At 53.0% G+C, this 23,973-nt stretch overlaps 1 protein-coding gene across 1 annotated transcript in view; it reads left to right on the top strand.

The window, feature by feature from the left end:
* Positions 1–20,151, top strand: part of ADRA1D (adrenoceptor alpha 1D) — a 50,875-nt gene extending 30,724 nt beyond the window's left edge. The window contains 2 exon segments of the mRNA XM_068149688.1: positions 15,723–16,141; positions 16,143–20,151. Coding sequence (XP_068005789.1) covers positions 15,723–16,141; positions 16,143–16,292 — 569 coding nt within the window. The 3' untranslated portion in view covers positions 16,293–20,151.
* The last annotated feature ends 3,822 nt before the right edge of the window (positions 20,152–23,973 follow it).

Below are 23,973 nucleotides of genomic sequence, written 5' to 3'. Positions count from 1 at the left end.
AAGCTTAGAAGTGTCCAATGCTGGGGCCTCCATCAGTATCAAACATTCCACCACCAGATGGAAGAAGAGGAGACAGCAGTTACGTGGATTGACAGCAGTCTGCACAGGAGCTGTCCTCAAAAGCAGCACAGTCCTAAAGAGGGGTGGAAAGTCCACTTTGAATCAGACAATCACAGAAGCAATAAGGCTGCAAAAAGACCTCAGAGAGCAACACATCCTACCTGTCTAATCTACCTGTCTAATCAAGTAAACCATGGCACCAAGTGCCTCATCCAGTCATTTCTCAAACACCTCCAGTGATGGTGACTCCACCACCTCCCTGGGCAGCACATTCCAATGGCCAATCTCTCTTTCTGGGAAGGATTTCTTCCTAACATCCAGCCTAAACCTCCCCTGGCACAGCTTGAGACTGTGTCCTCTTGTTCTGGTGCTGGTTGCCTGGGAGAAGAGACCAACCTCCTCCAGGCTACAACCTCCCTTCAGGTAGTTGTAGAGAGCAATGAGGTCTCCCCTGAGCCTCCTCTTCTCCAGGCTAAACAACCCCAGCTCCCTCAGCCTCTCCTCACAGGGCTGTGCTCAAGGCCTCTCCCCAGCCTTGTTGCCCTTCTCTGGACACATTCAAGAGTCTCAATGTCCTTCTTAAACTGAGTGGCCCAGAACTGGACACAGGACTCAAGGTGTGGCCTAACCAGTGCTGAGCACAGGGGCACAATGACTTAGGGTCACTTCACTGGAATGAGAAGGGAAGATGTGAAGATAGCATATCCAAAAGTTGATAAGGAGTGAAGGTCACATCAGGACAGGGAGGGTGGAATGCACCTTGTCCCATGGCTTTTGCTTCTGAGCAGTGAGTGAAGAGCACAGGAGGCAAAAGGCTTGTTTACCTAATGAAAAGGAGAGAGAGAGAGCAGGCAGGTATCTCATGGGCTGCACTCAAACTGCCATGAAAATCAAATGCAAATTTCCATCTTTTCCCTCTAGGATCAGAGAGGTAAAAAACAGAAATAGAGGCAGGGCAGCAATGGAGCAGGAAGCAAGTCAGTGAAGAATGAGCCTCATCACCATAATGAGGCACTTTGAGACACTCAGCTCAGCAGAGATCCAATTGCCCTTGTGCAGGTATTTAAACCAGGCAAGGCAGCAAGCTTCCTCCACTCTCTCTCCTGAAATAAGCTCCTGGAAACTCCACGTGGCTGTCAAGTCTAAACAAAACCACTCTGATCTGTTTCTTGGTCCTTTCCTGTTTGGCCCAGGGTCGTCCCTGTGGCTAAGACCACCAGGTAGACCAGTTTTTGCTCCTTGGTTATTTTGCTTTCTCTTGAGCCATGACATCCAGAGGGGTTGCTCAAACAACAAAAATATATCAACAGTTTGTGTTTTCTGGGCTTGTCACCCCTGCCCTTTGACAGGTCCTAAAACTCTTCTGCATGGGTCTGTCATGCCACCAGCTCTGCTGGAGACTGTTCCAGTCTACATATCTCCAGCTCTCTCCTCTCCTAACTTGGAGCAACCTGCACAAGTCTCACACTGCCCAAAATCTAAGTGCCAGGTTCTATACATTGGCCACAACAGCCCCAGGCAGTGTTACAGGCTGGGGTCAGAGTGGCTGAGAGCAGCCAGGCAGAAAGGGACCTGGGGGTACTGATTGATAGTAGGCTGAACATGAGCCAGCAGTGTGTCCAGGTGGCCAAGAAGCCAATGGCATCCTGGCCTGCATCAGGAGCAGTGTGGCCAGCAGGAGCAGGGAAGTCATTGTGCCCTGTACTCAGCACTGGTTAGGCCACACCTTGAGTCCTGTGTCCACTTCTGGGCTCCTCAATTTAAGAAGGACATTGAGACACTGGAAGGTGTCCAGAGAAGGCCAACGAGGCTGGGGAGGGGTCTGGAGCAGAGCCCTGTGAGGAGAGGCTGAGGGAGCTGGGGTTGCTTAGCCTGGAGAAGAAGAGGCTCAGGGGAGATCAGGGGAGATCTTCTTGCTGTCTACAACTACCTGAAGGGAGGTTGTAGCCAGGAGGGGGTTGGTCTCTTCTCCCAGGCACCCAGCACCAGAACAAGAGGACACAGTCTCAAGCTGTGCATGGGGAGGTTTAGGCTGATCTTAGAAAGAAGTTCTTCCCAGAAAGAGAGATCGGCCATGGTAGTGTGCTGCCCAGGGAGGTGGTGGGGTTGAGGTCCCTGGAGGTGTGCTCTGCAGGGGGTTTGGATGAGATGATCTCTAGAGGTCCCTTGCAGCCCCTGACATCCTGTGAAGAAAAGCCTGGATGAGGCACTTAGTGCCATGGTCTGGTTGATTAGATGGGGCTGGCTGATCAGTTGGCCTTGATGATCTTGGAGGTCTCTTCCAGCCTGGTTGAATCTGTGATTTGATAGTGTGAAATGGATGTCATGCCATGACAAGACTCTCCTCATGGAGGCAGGGGAAAGCAGCAAGTAAGAGGGATCCTGTGCAGGCAACTGATGTGGCATTAAACAGGAGACTCAATCCCTTCAAGTTCAGGCCCTCAGGAACTGTTGAGAGTGATGAGGATGTTGTTATCTCACCATTCTTCTTGCATGTTTGGAGCCCTGTTACACTGACCCATTGTTTTCTGTGAGGGGGGGAAGGTCTCTTTCTGAACTGTAATGTTTTTAGAGCTTGATATCAGCTGGAAGCTGCCCTTCAGGGGCCAGGGAGAGGCCCAGCAGCACTCTGCTATCTCCCCTGAGTAATTCCACACTGAGGGAGAAGAAGGAAATATTCTTTAATTATTTTTTCCCCAGCTTCCCTTCTTGTCACACGAAAACCTCTCAGAAGGGAAGAGAAGGCAAATGATTAGGCACTGCAGACTTTTCCAGAAGGGCTGTGCCTTGGAGCTGGGGGCGGAAACAGGGCAGGCGTTGGAGGATTTTCCCCTCCCAGCCTGGAAAGGAACAAGAAGTTGGCTGGCTGGTCTTGAATAACCCCTCCTGAGCCCGCAAAGGCAGCCACAATTTTTCACCAGAACTGCAAATATCAACCTCCCCCCATCCTTTCTTCTCCACCCTTTCCTCGGCGACGTCACAGCGCCCGGGTCCGGCGGCGCGGCGCTCTGGAGGATGCCGTTCGGCATCCTTCGCAGCCAGCCACCCTGGGAGTGGGGCTGGGAGGTGCTGTGGTGCCAGGCTCCTGGCTGGTGACGTGCTGTCTGCCCAGTTCTGATAGAAACAGAATGTCCTGGGGACCAGTGTGGTGGAAACAGTCTGAGGAAGCTCCCACACCTCCCCTTGGGAGCGTGTTTTCTGAGCGCTGGCGTCCCGCCACTGGCAAGCCCTGCAGACCTGGGGCCACCAGCACGGCCAGCAGCCAGCTGAAGTTAACCTTCCACTCTAGCATCTTTCCATGTCAATGTGGCCATCTCTGTTTGGACCCAGGAGATGCTCACCTACCCAAGGGGAGTTCTGCTCCCTTACCCAAGGGGAGTTCTGCTCCCCCCACACTGCAAATCAAATGTGATTCCCAGGGAGGTGATGGAGTCACCATCACTGGAGGCGATCAAGAGGGGATTGGAGGTGGCACTTGGCGCCATAGCCTAGTCATGAGGTCTTGGGTGACAGGTTGGACTTGATGATCTTTGAGGTCTCTTCCAACCTTGGTGATTCTGTGTGTGAGAGCAGGGTTAGACTGGATCTTAGGAAGAAGTTTTTCAGTTTGAGGGTGGTGAGACTCTGGAATAGGTTGCTCAGAGTGGTTGTGGATGTCCCCTGCCTGCAGGTGTTCAAGGCCAGGTTGGATGAGGCCTCCAGCACCCTGGGCTAATTGAGAGGTGTCCCTGCCTGTGGCAGTGGGGTTGAAATTAGATGGTCTCTAAGATCCCTTCCCAGCTAAGCCATGCTGTGATTCTCTGGCACTTTTCTATCCCCACCTGCTGTCATATCTGCAGCACTTCTTGTGCAAGGGACTATTCAGGACATGCTTTTAAAGCATTTTGCTCTAGGAGACCATTTTTACCCTTGAGTTGGGTTGGCCCCCATGAAAAATTGCCTTCTTCCTTTGTGCAGCTCAGGTTTGGCCTGAGTGTGCATAGCATGCCACGTGTTCCAGGCAGGATTCAGCCCTTCCAAGGCCTACCCTGCAGCCAAATCTGATCTACATATTTACAGGCCTGTAAACAGGACAGGGTGGGTGAGTCCACATGCTTAGGAGACCAAGTGCAGAGAAAAGAAGTTCTGAGTTGGAAAAACAAAGAGTAACCTTAGTTCTGACCCAGCAAACACAGTGGTTTGTCCAAGACTCAACATGATTTGCTTGAGAATCAATCCCCTCCACTCCCTTTCTATAGGATTTCCCAAGCTGGGCTTTTAGTGAGGAAAAATCTACGCTCTAAATGTGCCTGAGCAGAGTGGAGGACACTGCTTGATAGAAAGGGACAGTTTTATCTTGGATGTGAGCTGAAGCCACATTCTGTGTCTACTACACTTTGAGTCCTGCGCCCAGTTCTGGGCCCCTCAGTTTAGGAAAGAGGTTGAGTTGCTGGAAGGTGTCCAGAGAAGGGCAACAAAGCTGGGGAGGGGTCTGGAGCACAGCCCTGTGAGGAGAGGCTGAGGGAGCTGGGGTTGCTTAGCCTGGAGAAGAGGAGGCTCAGGGGAGACCTTTTTGCTCTCTACAACTCCCTGAAGGGAAGTTGTGGCCAGGAGGGAGTTGGTCTCTTCTCCCAGGCAACCAGCACCAGAACAAGAGGATACAGTCTCAAGCTGCACCAGGGGAGGTTTAGGCTAGAGGAATTGGAGTAGATGATCATAGAATCATAGAATCAATAAGGTTGAAAAAGGCCTCAAAGATCCTCAAGTCCAACCTGTCACCTAAGACTTCATGACAACTAAACCATGACCTCAAGTGCCACGTCCAATCCCCTCTTGAACACCTCCAGGGATGGTGAATCCACCACCTCCCTGGGCAGCACATTCCAATGGCTAACAACTCGCTCTGGGAAGAACTTCCTCCTGATGAGGAATTTTATCCCATATCCCAGTGCCATCATCCTCCAGGGAGGACACCGGAGCCACTGTGAACATGGTGTCCTCCTGCCTGTGCCTGGCAGCTCTTGGGTCTGTCACAGTATCACAGTATCACAGTATAACTAAGCTTGGAAGAGACCTCGAGGATCATCGAGTCCAACCTATCAACACAGACCCCATGACTAGACCATGGCACCAAGTGCCACATCCAATCCCCTCTTGAACACCTCCAGGGATGGTGACTCCACCACCTCCCTGGGCAGCACATTCCAATGATGAATGACTCGCTCGGTGAAGAACTTTCTCCTCACCTCAAGTCTAAACCTCTCCTGGTGCAGCTTGAGACTGTGTCCTCTTGTTCTGGTGCTGCTTGCCTGGGAGAAGAGACCAACCCCTTCCTGGCTACAACCTCCCTTCAGGTAGTTGTAGAGGACAATGAGGTCTCCCCTGAGCCTCCTCTTCTCCAGGCTAAACAACCCCAGCTCCCTCAGCCTCTCCTCACAGGGCTGTGCTCAGGGCCATATGGCAGTGATCTCCTCCATCACTCCAATGCACACCACCAGCTGCAGGGAGGTGTTAACCCTCTAGGCATCCAACAAAGGCCCACCGAAGATGGTGGGTAGCAGATGGAGGAGATGGTCAGGAAAGACTGGTCAGAAGCTGAGACACTCACTCTCCTACATAAGCAGAAACCCTTGCTGGTCTCCAGCCCACTTTCACAAAGCTTGGCAGCCACATCAGGCAGTTTGTCCATCTCAGGGAGCCTGGGAAGGGCCTGTCAAGGCTGGCTGCAAGCTGAGCAATGAGCAGAACATGGCAGCTCCTGATTGCTTTGGGCTAGGTTTAATTAATTTGCTTTGTGAGAGCCAGAAAAAAAAGACAAAAAAAAAGAGAGACTGACTCTTTCCTTGGCCAGGAGTGACCACAGTGAGCTTCAGCAGCTGTGGTACCTCCTGTGTCACAGTTTTTCTGTACCAGCTGGAATTCTCCTGGCTTGCTGCTCTGACGCGTCACCAGTGGTGTCCCCCAGGCGTCAGTGCTGCGCCCCAGGCTCTTTGATATCTTTATTGATGATCTGGGTGAGGGAATGGAGCCCATCATCAGTAAATTTGCAAATGACACCAAGCTGGGGGCAGGACTTGAGCTGTTAGAGGGTTGGAGAGCTCTGCAGAGGGATCTTGCCAGGCCGGACAGATGGGCAGAGTCCAAGGGCAGGAGATTTAACACATCCAAGTGCCAGGTTCTGCACATTGGCCACAGCAACCCCATGCAGTGCTACAGGCTGGGGTCAGAGTGGCTGAGAGCAGCCAGGCAGAGAGGGACCTGGGGGTACTGGTCGATGGTAGGCTGAACAGGAGCCAGCAGTGTGCCCAGATGGTCAAGAAGGCCAATGGCATCCTGGCCTGTATCAGGAAGAGTGTGGCCAGCAGGAGCAGGGAGGTCATTGTGCCCCTGTACACTGCACTGGTTAGGCCACACCTTGAGCCCTGTGTCCAGTTCTGGGCTCCTCAGTTTACGAAGGAGGTTGAGTTGCTGGAAGGTGTCCAGAGAAGGACAACAAAGCTGGGGAGGGGTTTGGAGCACAGCCCTGTGAGGAGAGGCTGAGGGAGCTGGGGTAGCCTGGAGAAGAGGAGGCTCAGGGGAGACCTTCTTGCTCTCTATAACTACCTGAAGGGAGGTTGTGGCCAGGTGGGGATTGGTCTCTTCTCCCAGGCAACCAGCACCAGAACAAGAGGACACAGTCTCAAGCTGTGCCAGGGGAGGTTTAGGCTTGATGTGAGGAAGAAATTCTTCCCAGCAAGAGAGATTGGCCATTGGAATGTGATTCCCAGGGAGGTGATGGAGTCACCATCCCTGGAGGTGTTCAAGAGGGGATTGGAGGTGGCACTTGGTGCCATGGTTTAGTCCTGAGGTCTTGGGTGACAGGCTGGACTTGATGATCTTTGAAGTCTCTTCCAACCTTGGTGATTCTGTGTGTGAGAGCAGGGTTAGACTGGATCTTAGGAAGAAGTTTTTCAGTTTGAGGGTGGTGAGACTCTGGAATAGGTTGCTCAGAGTGGTTGTGGATGTCCCCTGCCTGCAGGTGGTCAAGGCCAGGTTGGATGAGGCCTCCAGCACCCCGGGCTAATTGAGAGGTGTCCCTGCCTGTGGCAGTGGGGTTGAAATTAGATGGTCTCTAAGATCCCTTCCAAGCTAAGCCATGCTATGATTCTCTGGCACTTTTCTATCCCCACCTGCTATCATATCTGCAGCACTTCTTGTGCAAGGGACTATTCAGGACATGCTTTTAAAGCAAAGAAGCCTCTGCCAACTGCAGCAGAAAGCAAGGCTGCTCCCAGATTCTGCCTGCATACTGGGAGGCAGGACCAGAATGTAGATTGGACTGGGTCCACTTTCAGTTCTGCAGTTCTCCTTTTTTTTTCTTTCTCTTTTTTTCCTCATTTTTTCTCTCTTTTTTTTTTTTTTCTCTCTTTTTTCTTTTCCCTCTTTTTTCCCCCCCCTTGTTTTGCTTTAATTTATGTGGTTGCGTACTGAATGCTGGGACCAGCAAGTCTCCTAACAATTCAGTGATATCACCTTCCAGTGAGTCATGGAGAGGGCAGGGTGGAGAAGTGCAGGCAAGGAGAGCTCATGAGATTGTGCTCTCTCAAACAGCCTCAGAGTAATGGAATAGAGAATCACAGAACCATAGAATCACAGAATGCATCAGGTTGGAAGGGGCCCTCAAAAGTCATCTTGTCTAACCCCCTTGCAGTTAGCAGGGACATCTTCAACTAGGTCAAGTTGCTCAGGACCCCATCTAGTCTGACCTTGATTGCCTCCAGGTATGGGGCCTCCAACACCTCTCTGGACAACCTGTTCCAGTATTTCATCACCCTCATGGTGAAGAAATTCCTCCTAATGTCCAACCTAAATCTCCCTTGCTCCAGGTTCAAACCATCACCCCTTGCCCTATCACCCCCTGCCCTTCTAAACATTCCCTCCCCAGCCTTCTTATAGGACTCCTTCAGACACTGAAATGCTGCTCTGATGTCTCCCCAGAGCCTTCTCTTCTCCAGGCTGAGCAACCCAATGTGTGTGGATATGCAGAAGGGTGATTGCAGCCACTAGCCACCCAATAGAGGGAGTCACCACTTTGAGGAGCACTGTCATGGCTTCAGGAGTTTTTAGCTAGCTGGGCTTTTTTCTCCAGATATGATCAGGATGACATGACTTAGGAGAGAAACATGTAGCACACACAGTGCCACTTTGGGGACAGATCTTCCCTGAGCTTGCCTGCAGCTTTCTTGATTTGTGGCCAAGAAGGCCAATGGCATCCTGGCCTGCATCAGGAACAGTGTGGCCAGCAGGAGCAGGGAAGTCATTCTGCCCCTGTACTCAGAACTGGTTAGGCTACACCTTGAGTCCTGTGTCCAGTTCTGGGCCCCTCAGTTTAAGAAGGACATTGAGACTCTTGAGCCTGTCCAGAGAAGGGGCTGAGGGAGCTGGGGTCGCTTAGCCTGGAGAAGAAACGCCTCAGGGCAGACCTTAGTGCTGTCTACAACTACCTGAAGGGAGGTTGTAGCCAGGTGGGGGTTGGTCTCTTCTCCCAGGCAAGCAGCACCAGAACAAGAGGACACAGTCTCAAGCTGTGCCAGGGGAGGTTTAGGCTGGAGGTGAGGAGAAAGTTCTTCCCAGAGAGAGAGACTGGCCATTGGAATGTGCTGCCCAGGGAGGTGGTGGAGTCACCATCCCTGGAGGTGTTCAAGAGGGGATTGGATGTGGCACTTGGAGCCATGGTTTAGTAATCAGGAGGTGTTGGGTGACAGGTTGGACTTGATGATCTCTGAAGTCTTTTCCAACCTTTTTGATTCTATGATTCTATGATTTCTTAATGATCCTGAAGATAATTCTCTAGGGTTACACAGGCCCTGCACTGCTTGCTCAGACTCAGCCCCATCACCAAGACTGAGACTCTTCAAGACGTGGAATGGCCTTTTGTTAAGTGATGAAAGGTATAAAGACCCCAGAGGACATTCAGTCCCCCAGCAGTATCATTATTAGCTCTGTGCCTATTAGGAGAAGACCAAGTCCTCAGCAGGATCTTCATAAGCCAGTGCAGAGTCTTGTCAGTCAGGCAGCTCTATCCCTCCACATCTGCATCCCACAGTGAGACACACCCAGGATTCTCCATCCACCAGGAGGAAGAACCTCCCTGGGTAGGCAGTAAGGATGGACAAGGGACACCTCAGAGGCTTGTCACTTCTCCCCAGGCTGTCTCAGTGTTTCACAAGTGGATTGGGTGGGGTTGGATGGAGACCTCCCTGCTGGGAGCACTACTCCAGGAGCAGCAGACCCATCCAAGCAGGGCAAGTCATGTCTTCACTTGACTCTTTAGGTGAGGGTCTGGGGTCTCAGGTGCTCCATCATGGCAGGGATAAGTGGATCACAGTGCACACACACTGCACCACTCACCACACCAAGACCATCCCATGGGTGGGTGTCCTCAAGGTGAGTGTCAGCAACTCTCCCTGTGGAAAATGCAGCAAGCTTTGCCATGAAGTGTGAAGCTGGATGCCCAAGACAGGTGGCCAGAGGGCTGATTTGAAGTGAGAGGAGCTTCTCTTTCAAACAAGAACAGGTTTCACAAACTTGAACAATGCCACAGGTCCTACAACACCTGGGCTTCCTCTGCTTTGATATTGCCCTCTTCTGGCTCTGATGCTTTTGGGGCCAGAGCATCAAAAACTGCTTTTGCACAGAGATCCCAGGGCAAAGGCCCTTGTGCATCAGTCTCTCTTGCTATATTTAATGGTTTATTCCCACTTTCTGTTTCTTGACCTTGGACACATCAGAAGGTGTTGCCATGGTTCTTCAAGTGTACTGTCTCCTACACCTCCTAACATTTGGGCTTGAGGTGAGGAGAAAGTTCTTCACTGAGAGAGTAATTCACCATTGGAATGTGCTGCCCAGGGAGGTGGTGGAGTCACCATCCCTGGAGGTGTTGAAGAGGGGATTGGATGTGGCACTTGGTGCCATGGTCTAGTGACAGGTTGGACTCGATGATCTTTGAGGTCTCTTCCAACCTTGGTGATACTGTGTGATACTGTGATCTATGATCCTGTCCAGTCGCTGAGACAAAGCCCAGCCCCAAAACTCTCCCTCTCTCAAAATCATGGAATGGTCCAGGCTGGAAGGGACCTTCAAAGGCCATCCACTCTGACCTCCCTGCAGTCAGCAGGGACAGCCTCAACTAGATCAGGCTGCCCAGAGCCCTGCTGAGCCTTACCTTGACTATCTCCAGGGAAGGAGCCTCAACCACCTCCCTGGGCAACCTGTTCCAGTCTTCCACCACCCTCATAGTAAAGAACTTGGTTCTAACATCCAATCTAAATCTGCTCTTCTCCAGTTTGAAGCCATTGGTCCTCATCCTGTCACTGCAGGCCTTTGTAAACAAACTCTCCCCATCCTTCCTCTAGGCCTCTTTCAGATACTGGAAAGTTGCTATTAGGTCTCCCCAGAGCCTCCTCTTCTCCAGGCTGCACACCCCCAGCTCCCTCAGCCTGTCCTCATAGCAGAGGTGCTCCAACCCCCTGATCATTTGTGTGTGTGAAAGCAGGAGCTAATTTCTCTCAGCCTTTACTCATTCTCTGCACAAGGTCCCAACAACTCTCTCTGTTGTGCTACCAGGAGAGCCTGATGCTTTAGCATGCAGGAAGTTGCCAGCCAAGGACCTGCTCTGGGGACTCCCTGCCTAGCTCTGTTCACCCCAGAGTGATGAAATGAGGAAACCATGGCTGCACTCAGCGCTCTTCCAGGGGGGGCAGGCTCATTTGCATGGCAATGAGGATGGAAATGAGCCCCTTGTCCTCAGATGTACACAAGGTTCTAGGGAGTGAAAACCAGCCAGCGCTGAAAAGCAGGGGAATTCACAGCTTCTCTTTCCTTTCAATTTGTACTTTCCTTTTAATGGGATGGAACAGATGAAGTGTGTGGTGCAGAGGTGGTGTGATGAACCCTGACACGCTGGATAGAGGCTAGGAGCTGAGCAGCCCTCAGGCTGTTTGTGCAGGCACCGGTATCAAGCAGCCTGGCTCAAGAAGTGATGCCAAGGCTCATTTCTGAGAGACCCTGCTTTGATTTGCTTTGTTCCCACAGCTTTTGTGGCTTCTTTGCCTCTCTCTGAAATGCTACAGAAAGCTGCAGCTCTGCTGAGAACCCAACACCCACTGCAAGCAGGGCTCCCAGCAACACTGTGAAAGAGGGACAGGGATCTGCTGGAGAGGGTCCAGCGGAGGGCTACCAGGATGATTAGAGGACTGGAGCGCTGCCTGGGGAGGAGAGGCTGAGGGACCTGGGGCTGTTCAGTCTGGAAAAGAGAAGACTGAGAGGGGATTTAATCAATGTTCATAAATATCTGAGGGCTGGGGGTCAGGAGGGAGGGGACAGGCTCTGCTCACTTGCTCCCTGGGATAGGACAAGCAGCAATGGATGCAAGCTGCAGCACAGGAGATTCCACTTCAACACAAGGGGGAAGTTCTCTACTGTGAGGGTCCCAGAGCACTGGAACAGGCTGCCCAGAGAGGTTGTGGAGTCTCCTTCTCTGGATACTTTCAAGGCCTGTCTGGATGTGTTCCTGTGTGACCTGAGCTAGATTGTATGGTCCTGCTCTGGCAGGGGGGTTGGACTGGATGATCTTTTTGGGTCCCTTCCAACCCCTGACATCCTGTGAGCCTGTCATCAGCCCCTTTTCTCCAGAGGGGAAGGGATGAAAGCATCAGTGCTAAGAACTGAATGGAGACCTAAGGCTGCTTGTGCTAACATCAACATTTCACAGGTTTAGGTTGAACATAAGGAGGAAGCTCTTCACAATGACAGTGGTGAAATACTGCAACAGGTTGTCCAGAGATGGGGCAGAGGACCCATCCCTGAAGACCTTCAAGGTCAAACTTGATGGGGCTCTGAGCAATCTGATCTAGCTGGGGCTGTGCCTGCTCACTGCAAGGGGACTGGACAAGATGACCTTTGAGGATCCCTTCCCACCTGATGCATTCTGTGAAACTCAGGCACCAAACCTCTCCCCACAAAGGGCCAGGGCTGGATTGGATGCTAAATGAAGTCCTTCACCTGTCTTGGCCCCAGATGTTCACACTGAGCTATGGCAGGGTCCAGCTGGATGCAGTCTCTTAGGGCTGAGAGCCAGGGATTGTCTTGCACAGAGGGAGGGCTCTGGGTAGAAGGCAGAATGGAGAGGTGGACGTCTGGGCAGGAAAAGAGAGCCATGCACTGAGACCTGAGAGTGAGGAGAGGAATTGATACCAGGTCTGGAAAGCCACCACGGCCCCACAGGATAACAGATTCACAACATTCCAGCATGGTGGGGGTTGGAAGAGACCCTGTGCACATCACTAGTCCAATCCAGGCTCACCCACAGCTGGTCACCCTGCCCCCAACCTTGGACCCACAGGAACCATCTGCTGCTGTGGGCAGTGTGGGGATCTTATCAATGCTGATCAGTATCTACAAGGTGGGAGTCCAGAGGCTGGACCAGACTCTTGTGACTGGTGCCCAGTACAAGGCATAGGGTAACAGGCACAAACTGCAACCCAGGAGGGGCCTTCTGAACAGGAGGAAGAATTTCTTTGGTGTGAGGGTGCTGGAGCCCTGGAGCAGGCTGCTCAGAGAGGCTGTGGAGTCTCCTTCTGTGGAGAGATCCCAACCCCACCTGGACACTGTGATCCAAGGCAAGCTGCTGTGGGTGACTGTGCTTTAGCAGGGGGCTTGGACTGGATGATCTCCAGAGGGCCCTTCCAAGCCCCTCCATACTGGGATCCTGGGGTCTCAAGCACCACTCCAGCCCTATGCCTTGGGCTGGCCTTCAGCTGGTATTTAAGCTGCAAGGCTGCATCTGTACTTTCCCTGCCTAACCATCAGACTAGGCTGAGCTCTGTCTGCCTTCTCCCACGTCCCCGTGGCAGAGGATCCCACGTACCTCATGTTGAGTCTGGCTGGGATTTCTGGAGATGTGAGGGAAGGATGGAAGGAAGCTTCACTGGTGGCCCCAGGGCTCTGAGTTCCTGGCTGATGGGCTTTGGGGGGGTTTTGTTTTCCTCCAGCAAACAGTCTGGGGAGGTTTTTTTCTGTCGTGTCAGCCCCAAAGCTCAGGCTTCTGGCACCCGTCGTGGTGTTTTGACACCAGGCTGTGGAGCAGAGGGTGAATGATGCTGCTCTGCAGGGCTGATGATATTTACTCAAACACAAATGAATGCTCACTCACATGGCGACGGCATTTGTCATCCGGAGCTAAAATTAACAGAAATTAAGGCTGAGTCAGAAAGTTATTTCAGGTCCGAGCGGGGAACACCGAGCGGCGAAGCCACGTGGGAGCAACACTGACATCTCCTGGCTGCCGAGAGCTTTCTCACCATACAAACCCTCGGGAGGCTCCTGAGGAAAACTTGCCTGCAGGGGTTGGGGCGGGCAAAAGTGTCTCCCGGTAGCTGGTAAAGGGCTGGGTTCTGCCTGAGCCCACTTCAAGGGTCCTCAGCAGCCCTTCGACATCTGAACAGAGGATGTGCTGCGAGGATGATGAAGGGACTTGGAACGTCTTTGCAGGAGGTGTGCAAGAGGGGATTGGATGTGGCACTTGGTGCCATGGTTTAGTCATGAGGTGTTGGGTGACAGGTGAGCTTGATGAGCTTTGAGGTCTCTTCCAACCTTGGTGATTCTGTGTGATTCTGAGCCTCCTCTTCTCCAGGCTAAGCAACCCCAGCTCCCTCAGCCTCTCCTCACAGGGCTGTGCTCCAGACCCCTCCCCAGCCTCGTTGGCCTTCTCTGGACACCTTCAAGAGTCTTAATGTCCTATCAATATCTGAGGGGTGGGTGTCAAGATGAAGGTGCCAGGCTCTTTACAGTGGTGCCCAGTGATAGGACAAGGAACAACAAGTACAAGCTGGAATCCATAGTAGTATCATAGAATCAGTCAGGGTTGGAAGGGACCACGAGGATCATCTAGTTCCAACCCCCCTGCCATGGGCAGGGGAGACCTTATTGCTCTCTACAACTACCTGAAGGGAGGTTGTAGCCAGGTGGGAGTTGGGCTCTTCTCCCAGGCAACCAGCACCAGAACAAGAGGACACAGTCTCAAGCTGTGCCAGGGGAGGTTTAGGCTGGAGGTGAGGAGAAAGTTCTTCCCAGAGAGAGTTGTTAGCCATTGGAATGTGCTGCCCAGGGAGGTGGTGGAGTCGCTGTCCCTGGAGGTGTTCAAGAGGGGATTGGATGTGGCACTTGGTGCCATGGTTTAGTAGTCATGAGGTGTTGGGTGAGAGGTTGGACTTGATGATCTCTGAGGTATTTTCCAACCTGGTTGATCCTATGATTCTATGACATTGATCAGATGCCTCTCAGCCTTCTCTTCTCCAGATTAAACAGCCCCAGGGCTCTCAGCCTTTCTTCACAGAATCACACAGAGCTGGGGTTGTTTAGCCTGGAGAAGAGGAGGCTCAGAATCACACAGAATCACCAAGGTTGGAAGAGACCTCAAAGCTCATCAAGTCCAACCTGTCACCACAGACCTCATGACTAAACCATGGCACCAAGTGCCACATCCAATCCCCTCTTGAACACCTCCTGCAAAGACGTTCCAGGTCCCTTCATCATCCTCACAGCACATCCTCTGTTCAGATTTCGAAGGGCTGCTGAGGACCCTTGAAGTGGGCTCAGGCAGAACTGTTGGGGTAGGCCAGCAAGTGTCCCATGTTCCTACACGTGGAACTTTGGCTTTGGCTCTATTATTAAATGCAATTTAATTAGTTACAGTTTATTAGGGATAGAACGAGAGGGAATGGCCTCAAGCTGCCACTGGGGAGGTTTAGACTGGACAGTAGGAAAAAATTTGTTCCCAGCAAGAGCGGTCAGGGACTGGAATGTGCTGCCCAGGGAGGTGGTGGAGTCACCAGCCCTGGAGGTGTTTGAAGGTGGTTTGGATGCGGTGCTTGGGGCTCTGGTTTAGGGGTGAACCTTGTAGAGTAGGGATCTGGGTTGGACTTGGTGATCCTGAGGCTCTTTTCCAACCTGAGTGTTTCTGTGATGCTGTGATTCTGATTAGAATCTTGGGAGGAGGTATTTTCAAGGACATAAATGGCAGTGGGAGTGTTTGAGCCCAGAGTACACCTTTGGAACTGATTCCCTTTGCTATTTCTTGTTTAATTTGGAGGCTTGGAATGTCAGGAGTTAGTAGGGGGGATCCTTAGATCCTGTTTGGCTCAGGTCAGTCCCCAGGGCTAAACCTAGAAATCTTTCTTGTTCCAGTCCCCTAATTATCTCCACAACACTTTGCTGTACCTCTCTCATTCCCTGTCTCCTTTTTGAAGTGGGGAGCCCAGAACTGGACCAAATGCTCCAGATGTATCCTCACCAGGGCAGAACAGAGAGGGAAGAGAACCTCCCATTGGAATGTGCTGCCCAGGGAGGTGGTGAAGTCACCAGCCCTGGAGGTGTTTGAAGGTGGTTTGGATGCGGTGCTTGGGGCTATGGTTTAGGGGTGAAGTTTACAGAGTAGGGTTCTGGGTTGGAGTTGGTGATCCTGAGGGTCTTTTCACACCTGAATGTTTCTGTGATGCTGTGACCTAACAGCAGAATCTCTCCTTCAGCCTGTTCTGGAGGTCTTGCCTCATGCAGACTGAGCTGACCGCCACCTTTGCTTTGCTGCCCTGCGCCGCCATACCCTGTCCCTTCCTCTGACCTTATTTCTTCTAATCTCTTCCAAGGTTCTTTCTTCCCATCCCTGAAGCCCTCTGAAATCGTCTTCAAGGTGATCTTCTGGCTGGGATACTTCAACAGCTGCGTGAACCCCATCATCTACCCCTGCTCCAGCAAGGAGTTCAAGCGAGCCTTCATCAGGCTGCTCAAGTGCCAGTGCCACCGCAGGAGACGCCCCCTCTGGCGTGTCTACGACCACCACTGGAGAGGTGCCTCCATGAGCAGCTCTGTGCAAGACTCTGAGACAGACCTGAGGCCCAGGATTAACACCCTGAACAGCTCCTTCATATTTAACTCCTCCTTCCAGGAGAGAGCCGGCAAGAGGAGAACGCTCAGCTTCAAGGGCTGGAAAATGCTGACTCCTTTCCAGAAGCCGGCGTCCAGCCAGCTGAAGGAGAAGATGAACAGCCTGTCCAACAAAATCCGGGGGGGGGGGCAGCAAAGGGGGGGTGACAGCCACCTACAAAACTGAGGTGGAGTCTGTCTCCATTGGGATCCCTCAGGACTTCACGGAGACCATCGACTATCAGACCTACGACTTAACAGACTGCTGCAGGCTGCGCGAGACCGACATTTGAAGGCCCTGGGAGGGCTGTTGGGGGTCCCTCAGAGGTGTCTGAGCAGAAACAGGAAGAGATGCCAGCTGGGGGGCGGGCAGGCAGGCTGGAAGCAGCGAGCAGGTGTAAAATGCAGTTGCCCAAAGGTCAGGCAAGCATGCCCTACGCCAGGGTCAGCCCCGTCGGTGGGATCGGGAGTCCCGCAAGTGAGAGCCAGCGGCACAGCCCCATCTCAGTGAGCTGCAGCACCAGGGCAAGATCTGAGGTGGATATGGCCCTAGGGCAAGAGCTGCTTCCTCCAGTGGATGGCTCTGTTTGCCTTGGGAAGGAGCTGTGCAGCCAAGGGAAACCAGGATGTCTCCTTTGCCTTAAAAAGACCGCCATCAAATCTTAACGGAAAGGTCAAGCCCTGAAAGGTGCCGAGCCTGCCTTAGTACCTGTGCTCATCTTCCCATCCAGAGGCAGCAGCCAGCAAGGATACTGCCAAGCAGGAGCTGGCAGCTGATCCTTTGCCTCATGGGTTGGGAGCTTGCAGCTCTACAGGGCTGGACTGGACCTCCTTTGCTTCGGAGAGCAAGCAGAGTGCAGTATTCCCAAGCAGGGCAGGGGGGATTCTGCCTCTCAGCCATCAAGTCTGCGGTGACCACAGCTTTGTCCCTTCCACACAGCCTGGGTTTAGGCTAAAGGAGCAGTTCAGATGCATTCACAGGTGCCAATGGGTGTGCAGGTCTCCCTTCTCTGTTTCCAGCCTGTGATGGGTTTCTCATTTCACTTTGCAGTGAAGCACTTGCAGCCCATCTTGCTCCAGCGTGCATCTGTCTGAGACAGAGAGAAAGCAGCTCCTTTTGGTCTCACTCATCCCCACCCTATCCTGTCCCCTTCTTCCTCTTGGTGTTCTCTCCCTCAAACAACACAGAATAAAGATGCATCCCAGGAGCTTCACTCAGGCCCATGGTCAACCTGTGCTGTGGCTCAGGGAAGGTGGGATGGCTGTTTGGGGCCCATTCCTACTACCCATGGAGCCAAAGCTGAAACAGAGCTGACATGGAGCTGGGTGGAATTTCTTTCCAGTCAGGGTCACACCTATGAATACTCTCCCCAGTGGCTTTCCACATACCTGATACACCAAAGGCTTTGGTGGGTGGCTGCCATTTTGCTCAGCTGTGTCAGCTGGCATGGTCAACAGCAATGTCAGTGAGGGTTGGGGTTTTTTATTGCCCAGCTCACAGCCCCAGAGGGTGAGCTCCCCTCAGGAGGGCACCATGGCCTCCTCTGGGGAGCTCAGGGAGGTTGGAGCCATGGCAGGCACACCTCAGCTAGGCTCACCCAGATTGTGCTTTGCAGCTCAGAACAAACAATCATAGAATTGTCAGGGTTGGGAGGCACCTCAAGGCTCAGCCAGTTCCAACCCCCCTGCCATGGGCAGGGACACCTCACACTGCAGCAGGTTGCTCACAGCCACATCCAGCCTGGCTGCAAACACCTTCAGGGATGAGGCCATGGTCACCCAAACTCTACTTGGCCATGTGCTGCAGGTTTGGTCAAGTTTCAGACAGGCAGTGGCCACAAGAAGTGGCCATCAGATAAAGCTGTGAGCAGAGACAGGAGACCTGTAGGTGATGGAGGCAAAGTCTGAGGTGGAGAGTCTCAAGGCAGGTGACTAAAGAACAGGAACATGGAGTGGAGTGGTGGAAAGATGACACTCAGCATGTCCTGGATGGAAACTCATCCACATCAGCACTGCCCCCCAAACCCACCAGAAGGCTTTCCTGAGTGTACCTACAGCACATCTAGCTAACCCTCCTCAGGGTGGCTATCAGAGGAAGGTGGAAGGCTCTTAGGCATGGAATCATGGAATCTTTTAGTCAGGAGAGTCCTCTAAGATCATCAAGTCCAACCAGTAGCACTGCCAGGTCACCACTTGGACATGTCCCTCAGCACCACAACTAGAGACAAGGTTAAGGTTGGTCTCTTCTCCCAGGCAGCCAGCACCAGAACAAGAGGACACAGTCTCAAGTTGTGCCAGGGGAAGTTTAGACTGGAGGTGAGGAGAAAGTTCTTCCCAGAAAGAGTAGTTGGACACTGGGATGTGCTGCCCAGGGAGGTGGTGGAGTCACCATCCCTGCAGGGGTTCAAAAAGGCCTGGATGTGGCACTTGGAGCCGTGGTTTAGTTGTCAGGAGGTGTTAGGTATTAGGTAGCAGGTTGGACTTGATGATCTCTGAGGTCTTTTCCAAGCTGGCTGATTCTATGATTCTGCATGCTCCTATCAGTGCAGACTGTGCAGGGGCTTTTAGCAGCTGCTGCTGGGTTCATTCCCACAAAGGAGCTGACATTATTGCCTACACTTACAGCCACAGAATGGTTTGGGTTGGAAGGCACCGTGAAGATCACCTAGTTGCACCCTCCCTGCCATGGGCAAAGACATCTTCCACTAGAGCAGGTTGTTCCAAGCCTAATGCAGCCTGGCTTGGAATGCTTCCAGGGATGAGGCCCCCACAGTTTCTCCCTGAGCTTTTCAATAGATTTATTTCTTCTTCTTTTCATTTTTGTTTCCCCCTCCAGCTTTGAAATGTTTGCATTTGGACCCTCCAGATGTCCCATCCCTGGAACCATTTCAGGTCAGGTTGGTTGGGGCTCTGTATAACCTGCTGCAGCTGAAGGTTTGATGGTAGATGATCAGCAGAAGGACGTAGTTGAAGATGGTCACTGCTGATTACAGGGCACTTGTGCTAAATGGCTCTTCAAGGTCTCCTCCACCCCAAAGCATTGTATGAGCCTGTGTATACAGGCACCTAGATGCCCAAACTGTGGCTCATTTCCTTGCTGCATTTGACTGGGCCCCAAGGGAGACCACAGAAGGAAAGCCTTGAGCCCTGCTGTGCTTGAGGCAAAGAGCTCTGAAAGTGCTGAAAGCTGTGTTGGACATGGCTCTGAGCAACATGATCTCACTGAAGGTGTCCCTGCCCACAGCAAGGGGATTGGGGTAGATGATCAGGGAATTATACAGTCATAGAATCAATAAGGTTGGAAGAGCCCTCAGGCCAAAGGCTTGTTTCTCAGCTCAGCAAGGCCCTCCCTTCCACCTCGCATCTTGCCTCAGAAGCAGCAATGCCAGGACTGGACCCTGAGTCTCTCTGTGTAGAGCATCACCAGAGGAGCCCAGGCTGCCTTTGGCGGCCAGGGAGGAAGGGCAGTGTTGTATGAACTACAACCCAAGCCTCTAGAATTGCACATTTCTCCCTGAGTCTCTTAATCTCCAAGCTCTCCCAAGGCAGGAGAAGCCTGTTCAGACCTTCAGGAGGTAACCTTGCTCTGACCCCACTGACTTCTTTGGACCAACCAGGTGTGAGCAGCTGAGGGTATGGCCCCGTTTCTCCAACAGTGCCAAGCAGACCATTTCCCAAAGCAGCTGGGCCTGGGTTCCCCAGGGCTCTGCACCTCCCCTGCGCTGGCTCCGTGTCACTTTTGCACCGTCAGAGCTGGCTGCTTCGACGAGCCGGGCGCGGAGGGTGCTGAAGAGCAGCGCTGGTGTCAGCAGGTCCCCTGGGCAAGGGGGAAGGAAGGTCCCTGCCAGGCTGCCCGGGGCTGCAGCTGGGGGGCATTACTATTGTTTACAGTGTGTATATAAGTGTACATTTTCTTTAGCAGACATGGGAATTTTTTATGTATAGAGGTTTATTTTTCATCCCCTTCCTCCTACTGCCCCCCACCTTCCCCTCCCCCCTCCCCTTTCCCCACCCCAGATGTATTTATTAGCCAGAGTATTTCTGTTTCGTGATGCCAGTCCTGTCAGGTTGATGTAAGCTCTGTGGAGCAGGATGCACAGGTTTTTGTTTCTTTGTACCAAATACATGCACAGACCTGGCCTCGAGGCTGCTGTGAGTCCCTCCTGCGTCTGGGGCTGGGGGGAAAGGGTCGGAGGGAATGAGGGATGGAGGGAGGGAGGGAGGGAGGGAGGAAGAAAAGAGGAGAGAGGAGGGAGGGATAAAAGAGGAGGGAGGGAAGAGGAAAAGAGGAGGGAGGGAGGGAAGAGGAAAAGAGGAGAGAAGAGGGAGGGAAGAGGAAAAGAGGAGAGAAGAGGGAGGGAGGGAGGGAAGAGGAAAAGAGGAGAGAAGAAGGAGGGAAGAGGAAAAGAGGAGAGAAGAGGGAGGGAAGGAGGGAGGAAAGAGGAAAAGGGGGGGGGAGGGAGAAAAGAGGAGGGAGGAAAGAGGAAAAGAGGAGAGAGGAGGGAGGGAGGGAGATAAGAGGAGGGAGGAAAGAGGAAAAGAGGAGAGAGGAGAGAGGGAGGGAGGGATAAAAGAGGAGGGAGGAAAGAAGAAAAGAGAGAGGAGGGAGGAAAGAAGAAAAGAGAGAGGAGGGAGGGAGGGAGGGAGAGAGGGAAGGAGGGAGGGAGATAGGGAGGGAGGGAGGAAGGGAGAAAAGAGGAGGGAGGAAAGAGAAAAAGAGAGAGGGAGGAAGGAAGAGGGGGGAGGGAGGAAAGAGGAGAGAGAGAGAGGGAGGAGGGAGGGAGGGAGGAAAGAGAAGAGAGGAAAGAGGAGGAATGAAGAGAGAGGGAGGGAGGGAGGAAGGAAGGGGGGGGGAGGAAAGAGGAGAGAGGAAGGAGGAAGGGAGAAAAGGAGGGAGGGAGCAAAATATGGATCTTATCCACTGTTGGTTGTGCTCAGACTTTGAAAGAGAGGAAAGACCTGGAGCTGCTCAGCTGGGTCCGGTGAAGAGCACAGAGGTGACGAGAGGGGTGGGCAAGCTGGAGGAGTGGGGCTGTGTTCAACAAGGCCAAGTGCAAGGTTGTGCACATGGGGCAGGGCAATCCCCTGGATCAACACAGGCTGGGGATGAAGGGCTGGGGACCAGCCCTGTGGAGAAGGACTTGAGGGTGCTGATCAGTGCAAAGCTGGACATGAGCTGGCACTGAGTGCTCACAGCCAGCCCTGTCCTGGGCTGATCCCCAGCAGGGTGGGCAGCAGGGGCAGGGAGGGGATTCTGCACCTCTGTTGAGCTCTGCTGAGACCCCCCCTGCAGTGCTGGGGCCAGCTCTGGAGTGCTCAGCACAGACAGGGACCTGTTGGAGCAGGGCCAGAGGAGGCCACAGCAATGCTGGGAGGGCTGGAAGCCCTCTGCTGTGAGGCCAGGCTGAGAGAGTTGGGGTTGTTGAGCCTGGAGAAGGCTCCAGGGAGACCTTGTGGTGCTCTTTCAGTACTTGAAGGAGCTTCCAGAAAAGATGGGGAGGGACTCCTGCTTGGGGAGAACAGTGACAGGACAAGGGGTGATGGTTTGAAACTGAAAGAGGCAGATTTAGGCTGGATATTGGGAAGAAATTCTTCTCTGTGAGGGTGGTGAGACACTGGCCTGGGTTGCCCAGAGAGGTGATGGAAACCCCAGCTCTGCAGGAGTTGAAAGCTATGTTGGACATGGCTCTGAGCAACATGATCTAGTTGAGGGTGTCCCTGCTCACAGCAAGGGGATTGGAGTAGATGATCATAGAATCAATAAGGTTGGAAGAGACCTCACAGACCATCCAGTCCAACCTGTCACCCAACACCTCATGACTACTACACCACGGCACCAAGTGCCACCTCCATGAAGGTCCCTTCCAGCCCAAGCCATTCTGTGACTCTGAGACCTGGTTTGGAGTTTCACAAGGATAATTGCTTCCACATGAAGGAGTTTGTGGTGGGAACAAGGCAGAAGAGGATGAAGAAGTCCCACCAGCCGTATCTTCTCCCAGAGGGCTCACAGCACCCAGTCCCTACAGCACCCTGGGAGGCTGAGTCCTGCCAAGAGGCTGGGAAGGAGAAGCCAGAGACTGCAATGGATCTTGAAGTCTCCTGAGGCTAAACAAAATCAATGTTCAGATCTGTTCAGCTCAACAAACCAAACTTAGCCAACTTTTAAGAGCTGGTGTGGCCAGTGCTGGGGGGTAATAGATGTCCTGGGGGTTGGAAGGTAGGGTGCAGACAGCAGAAATAACCTTTATGCATTGTCTGGGAATGCCATCTCCAGTTGATTGCCCCCAGCACTCCAACCTCATCTTCACAACACAGCCTAAAGGTTTGCACAGCTTGGAAAGTGCTGGATTTGAATCACAGAGTCAGCCAGGTTGGAGGAGACCTCCAAGATCATCAAGGCCAACTGATCAGCCAACCCCAACTGATCAACCAGACCATGGCACTGAGTGCTCATCCAGGCTTTTCTTCACAGGGTCACACAGGATCACAGGATGTCAGGGGCTGGAAGGGACCTCTAGAGATCATCTCATCCAAACCCCCTGCAGAGCACACCTCCAGGGACCTCAACCCCACCACCTCCCTGGCAGCCCACTCCCATGGCCAATCTCTCTTTCTGGGAAGAACTTCTTCCTAAGATCAGCCTAAACTTTCCCTGCACAGGCTGAGACTGTGTCCTCTTGTTCTGGTGCTGGTTGCCTGGGAGAAGAGACCAACCCCCTCCTGGCTACAACCTCCCTTCAGGTAGTTGTAGAGAGCAAGAAGGTCTCCCCTGAGCCTCCTCTTCTCCAGGCTGAGCAACCCCAGCTCCCTCAGCCTCTCCTCACAGGGCTGTGCTCCAGACCCCTCCCCAGCTTTGTTGCCCTTCTCTGGACACCTTCCAGCAACTCAACATCTTTCCTAAACTGAGGGGCCCAGAACTGGACACAGGACTCAAGCTGTGGCCTCAGCAGTGCAGTGTGCAGGGGCAGAATGACCTCCCTGCTCCTGCTGGCCACACTGTTCTCCCCACCTTACCACCTCACTATTTACTCTTTGAGTCTCACCCAAGGAGGGGAGCAGGAGAGAGGGCAGGAATCAGCAGTGCAGGCAGGAGCTGGCTGTGACCTGTTTGTCCAGCCAGCATCTCCCAGAGCCTGTGTTTCCCAGCTCAGCAGGGTGTGGAAGCCAGGACCCACCAGCATCTGGGAACACACAAAGCATTTGCCTGGATAATGGAGAAATTTCACCCCAAATGGCAGCCTCCTCTGGGTTTCTCTCAACTCCCCCCAAAACAAAACAGGAGTAAACAGCATCAGCCAGAAGCAAATTGCTGAGGGCTGGGAGTGAAATTTGTCATTAGGAGTGGAAAATGAAAGGGGAGTATTCAGAAGCCTCTTGACATAGACTGAGTCACTCCCATGCTAACAGATCTTCATCAGGCCTCCCCAGTGGGGACCCAGAAAGGGCTGTTTGTTGGAGCTGCACTTTGTGACACAAACCCTGCTCATGTGCTCTCTGTCTGCACACAGCACTCAGGCAAAACTTCTTTTTCTCTCCCTTTGTCAGCTCTCCAGAACTTCTCCCCTTCCTTTCCTCTTTGGAAAGTGTGGCTATCAAGGAATGCAGGTCACACCAAGCTGGGGGCAGGTTAGAGGGTTGGAGAGCTCTACAGAGGGATCTTGACAGGCTGGACAGATGGGCAGAGTCCAAGGGCAGGAGATTGAACACATCCAAGTGCCAGGTTCTACACATTGGCCACAGCAACCCCAGGCAGTGCTACAGGCTGGGGTCAGAGTGGCTGAGAGCAGCCAGGCAGAGAGGGACCTGGGGGTGCTGGTTGATAGTAGGCTGAACATGAGCCAGCAGTGTGCCCAGGTGGCCAAGAAGGCCAATGGCATCCTGGCCTGCATCAGGAACAGTGTGGCCAGCAGGAGCAGGGAGGTCATTCTGCCCCTGTACACTGCACTGGTTAGGCCACACCTTGAGTCCGGTGTT

Source organism: Melanerpes formicivorus, unplaced genomic scaffold (assembly GCF_026170545.1).
Source record: "Melanerpes formicivorus ecotype bairdi unplaced genomic scaffold, bMelFor1.0.p_v2 SCAF_18, whole genome shotgun sequence".
NCBI classification, from domain to species: domain Eukaryota; kingdom Metazoa; phylum Chordata; class Aves; order Piciformes; family Picidae; genus Melanerpes; species Melanerpes formicivorus.
Note: the sequence above shows the minus strand (reverse complement) of the source record. Positions and strands in the feature narration are given on the sequence as shown.